The 10,915-nt window shown below is 51.3% G+C and overlaps 3 protein-coding genes across 3 annotated transcripts; 1 reads left to right on the top strand and 2 right to left on the bottom strand.

The window, feature by feature from the left end:
* Positions 1-225: 225 nt before the first annotated feature.
* COCSUDRAFT_58115 (hypothetical protein) lies at positions 226-1,236 on the bottom strand (the record flags this gene model as incomplete). Its single annotated transcript, XM_005644366.1, has 2 exons — positions 226-436; positions 1,205-1,236. The coding sequence occupies 2 exons, from the start codon at positions 1,234-1,236 to the stop codon at positions 226-228; spliced, it is 243 nt and encodes an 80-aa protein (XP_005644423.1).
* Positions 1,237-2,502: 1,266 nt separating this feature from the next.
* Positions 2,503-5,002, bottom strand: COCSUDRAFT_19106 (heme peroxidase; the record flags this gene model as incomplete). Its single annotated transcript, XM_005644365.1, has 7 exons — positions 2,503-2,733; positions 3,164-3,269; positions 3,603-3,775; positions 4,128-4,180; positions 4,313-4,381; positions 4,536-4,636; positions 4,821-5,002. The coding sequence occupies 7 exons, from the start codon at positions 5,000-5,002 to the stop codon at positions 2,503-2,505; spliced, it is 915 nt and encodes a 304-aa protein (XP_005644422.1).
* Positions 5,003-5,262: 260 nt separating this feature from the next.
* Positions 5,263-10,134, top strand: COCSUDRAFT_48717 (hypothetical protein). The gene is made up of 9 exons (XM_005644364.1): positions 5,263-5,527; positions 5,719-5,948; positions 6,158-6,389; positions 6,728-6,954; positions 7,368-7,542; positions 8,124-8,265; positions 8,661-8,800; positions 9,456-9,560; positions 9,922-10,134. The coding sequence occupies exons 1-9, from the start codon at positions 5,336-5,338 to the stop codon at positions 9,991-9,993; spliced, it is 1,515 nt and encodes a 504-aa protein (XP_005644421.1). The 5' UTR covers positions 5,263-5,335; the 3' UTR covers positions 9,994-10,134.
* Positions 10,135-10,915: the final 781 nt, after the last annotated feature.

Raw genomic sequence — 10,915 nt, 5'->3', positions numbered from 1 at the left:
AATCAGTGCTGAGCCGTGCTTGAATATTTGTTGCAGACGTGTCTGTTGAGAGCGGCAACAATGTATATGCAGTGGACTGGACTGCAATCTGTAATGTAAGTATGGCACGACGCACATCTTTGCTGCAGAAAACCCCTCGCTTTACATACTTCATCTGAATTACAGGGTGACTAGCATACGCATACGTATGTAGTAACAGTTTTTTAAATTCAGGGCAAGCCAGATCTACTCGTCTTCATCGGTAGTGTTTTCTAGGCCGAGGTGGGGCTTTGATGCAGCTTTGAAGCCATGATCACCCAGCAGCTTGCACACAGCCTCCAACCCATCTCTATCCTCATCAGTGAAAGCTGCTTTGATGTCTGAGTCGACATCGAGGACCCCTACAATGACACTCTTGTCGTTCACCCAGACTGGCACCACAATCTCAGACTGCGTCCTGCGCACACAAATAGAAGCAATAAATGAGACATGCTTTACAGCATGTGCAGCGGCGCTCTAAGCACAGCAAATATTCATGACCACCGTGTCATGCCCAGAAAAGTACTAAAATCAGATTGTCGGATGGAAGAAGTGGGAATAAGAACTCACGAGGAGGCGCAGGCAATGTGGCCAGGGTGTGCATGCACATCTGGGACAACCTGCACAAGAGGAAAATCCTTTTGGGGAGGCCGGAAGGGCAGATCGTGCGCATTTTAGTGGTCACCTAGTAAATCCGAGGTGTGAATTCAGAAGGATGTATCCTTGCAAGAAGACCAGGACGATCAGAGAAATAAAAAGGACTACACGCGTGCAAGTTTTGGGTGCTGAGATCTGTCCAGAGAATTTCACACCGCAGAAAATCACCAGTGTTCTCTGTTCTGTCAGCGCCTGACCACAGACGCCTTTGCCTGCAGGAATGCGCAGGCACCCATGCTTGCCCTGGTACGGTCCTATTTGCAGCCATGCTTCATCATATCTCCTGTCCTTATTGGGCATGTAGATACTAGGGATGTCCTTCGGGTGGAAGGTCCTGTAGAACCCCTGGGGAAATTGGGCAGCACTTCAGACATCTGGCAGGAACAAAAAAAAATCGCATTGCAGAATGCACAAAATTGACGCACCGTCCAGTGAAAGTAGTCAAAGCTGCATTCCACATACACATTCAGTCCCAGGTGATGAGGTGAGAGCCATCTGCCAAACTGATCATGTTCACGGAAAATCGCACCTGTGATGCAGCTCACAGGCTATCGTCGCCATAGCTGATATGATATCAGACTCGTCTGCATCCCAAACGACGCCTCGTCAAAAATACCATTCCCTTGCAGCGTGCTTTAGTTTCAATGACGCACAGCAATGACAGTCCATGGCGACAAGAAGCATATATCTTGGGTTAGCTTAGGTACCTTGCAAAAGCAGCTCCAGACGTGTAAGCACAGCATCGTACTGTCGATTTCTGGCCTCACCACCGGCGTCCTGAGGCAGAGACTTCAGCATCCCCTCAGCTGTATGCAACCCTCCTTCGACTTCCATAAGTGATCACGGGTATTTGTGCTGTTTTCAACACAAACAGAAGGGACAAGAATTATCAAGCGACAGGAATAATCACAATGATGTGCTCAATGAGCACTGCTCATTCCTACATAGCTGAGAAACGCTTTGATGACTCATACTGCTCCTGAGTCAGATTGTATCTGAAAAATATGTCGGACAGCCACTTTCTGCCGGAGCATCCCGCTGAGAAATGACATTGAACTCGTTGTGTGTAAGCTTGTGTGATCCTGTCCTTCGATGATACACAATGATCATTCGTGACAGTCATGACTGTCGACAGCCCTTGCTATACTGCACGCGCTGCACCTACAGAGCAGCTGCTAAAGCGAATTCCTACCCATATGCAGGAGCTTCATGATGGTCATGATGATCATGCCAGATATAACACGATATTGCCAGACATAAAGGCCATGCACTGCCCTGGCTCTCCGAAAAACTATCCATTTTTCTAATCATACAAGCCACGGAACACAGGTCAGCAGAAACCTCTGACTGTGAGGGCTGAGAATCCACTCTATCACAGAATGCTGAAGCTGCTAGAAGCCAGCAGCAGACATAGCTTTGCAGACCAACACTTTCATGGAATCCCCAAGAGCGTTCTTAGCACACGATATGCTTTTGAGCACGATTCCTCTGCAAGAACAAGCCAGCCATGATCGGAACTGCATACATACACTAAGCAGGTTTTTCTAACCAAATCACAGCTGCTGCCAGACGCTAGAGTGCTCAGGCAACGATGAACCTAGCACCCCGCTGCTTATGGACGACCCTGCCAATGCAAAATTGGAGCAGCAAGCATCCTTATCCCTGCATGCCTCTGCAGGCTAGCAAGATCCAGCCTGACATGCCACACTGTCACATCTTTCCCGGATGCCCCGGAGAACATGCCCCTGCCACTTGCCCCTGCCGCCGCCACGTCAGCCTCCCCAGAGTCACATGACTTAATGACTAAGTGGGAGGGGACGCCGCTGCTCAGGCGGCCGACCCCTGCAGCCGCCGGCGCCGCCGCCAGTACCAGCCGCCAATAACTACCGCCCCGATGACTACGGCCGCCACGCCGATGGCCGCCTGCGCGCCCGCCGGCAGCTGCAGCGACTGCCCGTCTGCCGAAGCGGCCGCCGCCGCCGCCGCAGCGGCCACCTCGCGCGCGGGCGGCAGCTTCGTGCCGAGTAGCGACAGCGCCTCGTGCGCCACAACATAGTCCTGCAATCCATTAAGTCTCTAAGGTGCACTGTGCAAGATGTGCCTCAACCTAAATACTGCGCTCCCATTGCCCTCAGCCCCTATTTTGCAACATGATCTACTCAGAAGACTACAACAGAATTGAGCCCCACTCGCTCATGTTGAATGCGACATGTGGTTCTGGAGAGCCACAGGACCAGCTCCTCAAGGCAGGAGATCATGCACTCGCCGCACAAAAACCACTGTGTTCCCACAAGCGATCAGCCGAGCAGGAGCCTTGCACTGAGCTCATGAAAACTGCTGTGTTGCCACAAGAGATCAGCTGAGCAGGAATCTTGCACCGAGCAGGAACCTTGCAATGAACTCACGAGAACTGCTGTGTCTATATACTGCCGAAACACCTATTTTGCAGATTGCCTATCTATGAGAAAGAGGCGGGCAAAGATCGCACCGCGGTGAAGATGGCCTCGTCCTCTGCATAGGTCTCAATGATCTGGCGGAACTCCACATCGCCCAGCAGGTAGCCGTCCTTGGGCAGCTTCCCGCTCACCAAATCCCTGCGCGCAGCAAGCCGCACCAGTTCACAACATGTAAGCATCATGAAAAAGCAGGTGTGCCTACTCACAGCCCTCCTTGCTTGTCGCCACTGCAAGGGCTGTGAAGGCACACTTGCAGAACCGCTATCTTGTGCCACCTCAACATTAGGTGTTATCACCACTCCGCCTGAATTACCTCGTGCATGGGTGTCGTGTCTGTGCTGCGACAGGGAGGCAGCTTTGCATATACTGCAAGATCCCACTTTGGATCTGCAGACAAGCTTACATTGCACTAGTAACTGCATTGCATCCACAGCTCCAGAAAATGGATGTGTATACTTTGGGGCAGCGCACTTGAAGTAGACATTGTCAAACTTGAGGGGCCCGGGGGCGTAGAACTGGTGGAAGTAGGGCGGCTGCACGTCGCGCCACCAGCGGCCGAGCTTGTGAGCGCCCATCAGCGCCACAAACTGACGCAGGGGCAGCCCCAGCCGCTCCGCCACCGCGCGCAGGTGCGACGTGGCGTCCTCTGCTGCGCGCATGCCAGAACAGGCGCTCAATCCAGAGCCACAGCGAAATGTTTGACATGATAAGCAGGATGGATCCGGGGCTTGCGGAGCTCTGCACAAAGGTAGGGGAATGCCAGAACGGTCAGGGGAGGCAATCACAAGCAAGTGTAAGCTAGCTGCTGCATGCACACTGGTCCAAGATGGAACGATAGGCGAAGGTTTGGGTGTGGCAAGTGCACAGGGATGTGCTAGGCCCGGCACAGCAGGCCATGTTAGCAGTGTATTGTGTAGAAACCTGTTTCTGGAGGTGTGGGAAAAAAAGTGTGGTTGCAGAGGAGCAGTCTGGGCATGCTTGGGGTGACTCACCAACTGTGGGGTCGGGCAATCTGCCGGGAGGCGGGAATGACCAGGAGTCCTTGCGCCCTGTCAGTCCAGGGCAAAACATCAAGCAATATACTTCATGAGCAGAGTCATTGGGTCTTTCTCAGCACCCCCTGGGAGCATTCCGTTCATGCGATCATAGGGGCAACAATCTGGCTGGCAACACAGACTAACCTGGAGTGAAGGGGATCACTGGGCCTCCAGCAGCCTCCACGGCCAGCATACCCGCCAGCTGAAAGAAATCTGCAGCAGCATCGGAATTGTCTGATAGAAGCAAACACTTCATAGGCTAGCCCAGGACTTGAGCTCTCACTTTCCAAGTCCAGTTGATTCCTCGGTTTCCAAGTCAGCAAATGAAATTTTGCAAACATATTGACAGATTGTGAACGAGAAATACCTGCATAGGTGAGGTTGGGGTATTTCTCCTTGATGGGCTTCAGCAGGTCCACTGCATGCTGCAGCCCCTTGTTTCCTTCATGCGTCAGCTCCTTCTTGATTCTGTAACAATATCACAGGGTCTAGCTTGTTCCAGGACAGGGGGCTCATGCGTATGCTCCTGCGCTTCTTCCGAGGTTGCAAGCATCAAAATGTACTTACACTGCAAATTGCCCTCAAGCACATCATTTTGAGTTGAATATAATTGTTGATGCATATTACTCAGATTTTATAGCCGAATCTGGACCTGATGCTGCCGTTTGCTCCCGATGTGTTAGTTGGAGCGTCATAAGTAAGTGCGTCGTTGAAGGCCAGCCTGATCAGCATGGGAATGCAATTCTCTTTATTTATAAGGTCTCTCACGTCGAGAGAAGCCTTGTTAACGGCATCCTTGTAGGCTGCATCCACCTTGGGCGCCCCTGCTGCCATGCTTGCTGGGTTTTTTCTATCACCGCAATTTATTGGTCTACGGACACACCTCAGCTTTGCGTAGCTTTCCCATACAGCTGTAATATGTTTAAGAGACGCTTTAGACGACAAATCTATGCAAATGCTGTCTTTGTGTTGTTCCAGAGCATCGGGAAGAGAGGAAGCGGAGCCGAGATCTGGAAAGAATCAGCGTATCGACACTTTTGCTTCCTTCGGAAGCTATGTCGATATGTGAAGTCAGGTTGAGCCATTCCAGCATTCAAAGCTTTGCTTGTGAATATAGATGATGTCAGGCGTTAGCTGAAATGATATATTTGCAACAAAGTCTTAAAAATGCTTCGTGGACCGTCCCGCGCTGATCTGGGAGTAGGCAATATGCTGGCCAGGCTGCCTAGCTCGCCCGGCCGTCTGCAGTTGCCTTTGCTGATGCCTCGACTGCTAATGTCAAATTCCCTGCTTAGACAAAGCAGGATCTCAAAACTGTGCGATAGCTCTGCTGCGCGACCGAACCTGCGCCCCATCCAGGTACATGACAAGCACATCGCGTGCTGTAGCAACATCATATGTGGTTCTCTGTTATATTGAGACACACACATATATATTGTTACTATTAGTGTGTGCCAGCAGACCCATGCGCACTTCGTTAGTAAGTTTTGACTCCAGGCACACTGAGTCCAAGAATGGAGATATTTGACAAGGATCTATGCTGGAACCAGGTCTTCGCACGCTACCAGTCCTCTGCAGCGAAGCAGCACTCTGAAAGTCGAACACAGGATGCAGAGGTGCTGAGAGACCTGAAAGCACCTGACACCACGCCAGATTTCAGGCGGACAGGCAGCGACAATGGCCAGGCTTCCACTTCAGGCCGCCTGCCCCAGACAGTGCAGGAGCTGCAGAGTGTCATTGCTAGCAACTGCCCTGTGTTCTACTTCCATCCTGAGGAAAGGTGAGAGCAGCCCTGATCAGCCTTGTGCCCAAGGCAGACACTGTCTGGACACCACACAATGCGCCTATTCCAATTTAGAAAGCAACAACTTTGCGCATCGCAGTGCAGCATTAGCAGCTGCATGTGCTAGCTATAATTTGTAAATATAGTCCTGTGCCTTTCTTGCATGTGTTTCTTCAGGTGAGTAAACTGCATGCACGCCTGCGCAGGTACTATCCCTGCACAGTCCAATGGTTTCTGGAGCGGTGTGAGCTGCAGCTGATCCGCAAGGGGTGGCGAAGGCGAGTGCTGAGGGTCATTGAGCAAGTGGGAGGCCTGGATGGAGAAACACTGAAGAGGGCCGAGGCCTGGTTTGGCGCTCAGCCCTTCAAACGCTCCTTCATGATGCTGCGCTTAGTCGACCCTCAACACCGTTCTGGCCAGCGCAACCAGATTAATCAGGCACGCCCTTCAAAGCAGACTCACCAACTTGCAACACTTGCATGCATGCAGCTATGGTGGGTTTGCTCCTCATCTAACTCCATGCAGAATTGAACTTTGCATTGAAGCATCCCTGTGTCCTAATTAGAAAGTTGACCCTTGCCTGGCCCCCTCGATGCTGTATCGCAATGTTGAATGCATATCAAGCAATGCTGGCATGTCTGTGGCACCCTCCTGCATCTTGCTCCATTGCTGCATGCTGGCATATGCCATGCTGGTCTTAGTTGGCCATCCCTTTAACTGCTGAATGTATTTGCCGCTGTCTTATTGTGCCAATTGGATACTGCCGCCCGGTGCAGGTGCCCATCTACGCGCATGCGAAGGAATTGGTAGATCCCCAAACCGGCCGGCGCACGGCACTGGAGATCAACTACATGAAGTTCCTGGCGTACAATGGCTCCTACAAGCTGTTTGGGTGGATCCCGGCGGGCAATCTCGGCGCGCATGACGCTGACTGGGAGCATGTGACCATGCGTCTGACCCCCGACGGCCGCAGCGTGCTCGGGGTGTACTACAGCGCCCACAGGTGCGCGCAGATCAGATTGTTTAAATTGTAGATAAGGTCTTGCCATACGTGATGAGTCCGCCGTGTGCTCGGCGTGTTCAACAGCGCCCACAGGTGCACGCTGAGAGCAAGGTCTTGCGTCCAGAGTAAACGTGCTGGGACCTAGAAGATTATTCGCTCTGAAGGCTCTCATCACAGCTTTGCCAAAGCCAACAAGGCCTCAAGTCGCAAGGCTGGAAGCATGGCAAAATCTGAACAAAGCCTGCTGAACAAAGCCTGCTCACTTCAGCAAGTCAGGGAGAATAGAAGCTTGGATTGCAAAAATCAGACTCAGATTTGTTCTGGAAGCTACAGTGCAGCAATTCCGATTATTCTCCTGTCAGCTCACAGATGCCCAGAAGCTATGGAGGATAATTTGCATGACTGTGCTGCAGGCATGAGGACGGCGTGTGGCGCTCAGCAAAGGACGTGCCGCGCTCGGAGAAAGGGCGGCCGCTCGCGCACATTGCGGTGAACGGTCACGGTTCATATCCCACCGCCGGCACCATCCCCCGGATTTTTTTTGCCGCCAACGACAAGACCAGCAACCAAGGCGCCGTCTGGGACCCGGTGCGTGCCAACTCAATACTTCTATTTATATCATCACATGTTTCCCAGTCCTAAGGACTAAGTATGTCCGGCAACACCTGGATCCTTGCTTCCCAGTCTTCTCGGTTCTTGCGCTTCCTTCACTAATTGTGCACATGTCCAATAGTGTCAAGGTCATCCCTCACACAAACATCTCAGCTCTTTGATGGTCTGCTCCAGCCCCAATGCCTGCCATTGTGTGGAACATATCTGAAAATCTCTTGCGCTTACCTTATACCATAGACTCTCTTTTGTTACTGTTGTCATCCGCACACATTCTTTGTTCATGTTTGGTGTGGTTCAGGAGAATCTCCAGTGCTGGTATAGGCCTCATACTGTTGTGGTGCATGGCATGTGCGGAGGCGCCCTTTCATTTTGCAGTATTCTCTGCTGACCACATCATGTGATATTGGGCAGGTGTCAGTCAGGCCAAGATAGGCATAGATCAAAACATTCTGGAATGCCAGGCCGCGCTGCATGCTATTCTTGCGCGCAAGGCTTTTGCAGGGTGCAACAGTATTGTGGGATGCTTCGTCGCCTGATAGTTTCATATTGACTGGCAGGAGCGCTGTGTGATTGTAACAAATAATGGCGAGGGAGGAGCGCTGCCTAAGGTGGAAGATAGGGGCTCTGATCTGGACGGCTCCTCATACTTGGCTCTTGGGAGGGGCGCCAAGTCTGCGCCAGACCGTCAAAAGCCCGCAGGTGAGGGGGCAATCCCTTTGCATGCCAGATGATCAAAGCACAATTCCCACGACTGACTTCCATCAATTTCTGCTGTATGCTCCCTGCCTTATGCTGTTGACAAGTGACCAGGCGTAAACTATCTTGTTATTGAGGAGGCAATTCCCAATTGCAGCAATAAGCCATTGCCCCTTGCGCAGAGCAAAGAGCACAGTCTCTCCAAGACCGATGCACCGTTTATGTCTCATGATTACCGAGGAGTCTGGCGGATGACTTGGTCTGGCTTGGCTCTGGCAAGCCCAACGAGGGCAGAACACATGTTGTAGACCTCATCTGCAGTTGTGCAGAACCGCTCCATGCCTCTCCAGAACTATGATCAGCGTGTAGTGATGATTTGTCATGGGATGACTGTGCAGGCCGGAGGCCGGCGGCGGCATTTGAGCCGGCAGAGTGGCTGGAATACGGCGGCCGGTGGGGCACCACTGTGGCGGCACCGGCCAGGCAGGACTGGTTTGCGCGCGCGGAAAATCCGGTTTCCAGGACGTGGCTTCAGCAGGTGGCTGCCTGTGCCCAAAATGTCCAAACCCATGTCACATTCTGGAGTTCGCCTCATGAGTCCATGCTCCATTCCTTGCTGCAGGAAACACTGCCCTGCTCGAGCTCAAGATCTTTGCAAGACCTGACATTAGCCTGAGAGGGACCCATCTTTCAATGAATGCTTTGGTTCTCATTGCCCTGCCTGGGCTCAAGGTGCCTGAAGTTGATGTGAAAGAGCTGTAAACTTTGAAATCTCTCGAGCAAAGGGGATCCCGTGCCAATGGTCTTGTGGATGTGCAATGCCCACATTTCATACCATGTCTCCACCGTTGAGGCTTCTCTCGTCAGCGCACAATATTATACGCACATTAGTATCAGTATCAGTATCAGTATCAGTATCAGTATCAGTATCAGTATCAGTATCAGTATCAGTATCAGTATCAGTATCAGTATCAGCATCAGTATTGATATTGGTATTGTTATTACATTTGAGAGACTTTTTGGGAGCCACCTGAGGCTCATTGGTCTTGTAGGCAGTCTGTCACTACCCATCTACATATGACAAATATCTTAAGTGTCTGCATTCCGTCGGCAATCCTAATAAATCTAAATATTGCACATGATCTATGTTAGCCAAGAGAATCTGATTTCCAAGCGAAGAGACTGTGGTGCAGGTGCTGTTTCCTCTGGCGCCGGGCATCGAGTCCATCTATGAGCCAGCCTTGGAGGAAGTAGAGGAAGCGCTGGAAGGGGCGCGCGAAAACATGGAGCACATGCAGGTGTGCTGATAAGGGTGACGTACGAATTAGTCATAGCTTAAGACCTATCGCTCCCATTCTGAGCTGACGTACCTAATCTTACACGGCTGTCCAATATATAGGTATCATGTCAGCTGGTCCAATCCATGTGCAGGCCAGCTGCAGACCCAGAGTCATCCCCAGAGTCATACGTTTGCTTGCTGGTTGCATGCTGGTCTGATGCATGTGGTGGTATGTGCGCATGTTTGGCCATTCAATCTCTTGCCAGCTATTCGTGTTCATCGGCAGGTCAACAGTGCTTTCAAGTACACATTGTGTGGTTGCTGTGTGCATGCATTTCTTATGCATATGATGCAATATGTGGCCCCCTTTTGTTGCGCAGGAGGAGGTACGCCGTGAGGCAGATGAGGTGCAGCGGAGGGTGGAGAGGTGGGTCAAGGGGGATAAAAAGTAGAAATCGGTGGAAATAACAAAAATATCAGGCATTTGGAGCGCAATTGCAAGTTCTGTGGACGCCCAGACACTAGGACGCAATGAGTAGGGCGTAGTAGTCACTCAGGGGGAGTGACTAAGAGAGATTCTTCTTGTTACTCCCTTTGGCAATAGTTGCACGAGATATTGTCAGATATGATCTTGTGCCAGGACTTTGTCGAGTGCCCAGTGTTGTATGAGATATCAGGTGCAGCCTTCCGTTTTGGGCAACCTGCATCTGCTCTCAAGAATTTCAGTTACGGTTTCTTATTTTGAGGTGGGGGGATGCCTCCTCATGTGGGGATGGCTGCTCATATCTCACAAGTGTGCAAATGCATGCCATATAATGCAGCAAGTTTCCGCTGTGCAAGATAAGCTGCAGAACAGTGTATGCGCAGCATGATCTTTATTGACAGGTCAAACTTGTATTCAATTGGAATCAAACGGATGACTGCCTTTAGAGATTCCGCCTAGAGATCTGGATGAGTACAATAATTGTGCAAGAGTCTCACCAAGCACACAAGCCTGTTAATCTAGCACAAGATTGCAGATATTCCACACATTCAGCCTTCGCACATGCATGCTCAAAGGGAAATCAGGGCAACAAGAGTCGACAAAGGTTCAGAAGGCCACTGGAAGCTTCAGACACATCCATCTTCAAGTTCACGAAATCCCAGGTGAAGCTTACCACTAACACTATTCAAGAAGTTGTTGCAGCAATGTGTGATATGAAAAATCCGCGCCCCAACATTACCAAAGTTATTGTGCAAGTTGGCAGAGCCCACCGGCCAATTGCTGATCCCCCCTTGTTACTTACGGGGCATGCATGCAGGGCCACTTCTGCACGGCCCCTAACTTGAAGGCCAGTCCTGCCAGGGTGCCAGTTTTACGACACATGCATCCTC

This window comes from Coccomyxa subellipsoidea (assembly GCF_000258705.1).
Source record: "Coccomyxa subellipsoidea C-169, whole genome shotgun sequence".
Lineage (NCBI taxonomy): Eukaryota > Viridiplantae > Chlorophyta > Trebouxiophyceae > Coccomyxaceae > Coccomyxa > Coccomyxa subellipsoidea.
The sequence above is the reverse complement of the archived record's forward strand: the minus strand, read 5'-3'. Positions and strand labels throughout refer to the sequence as shown.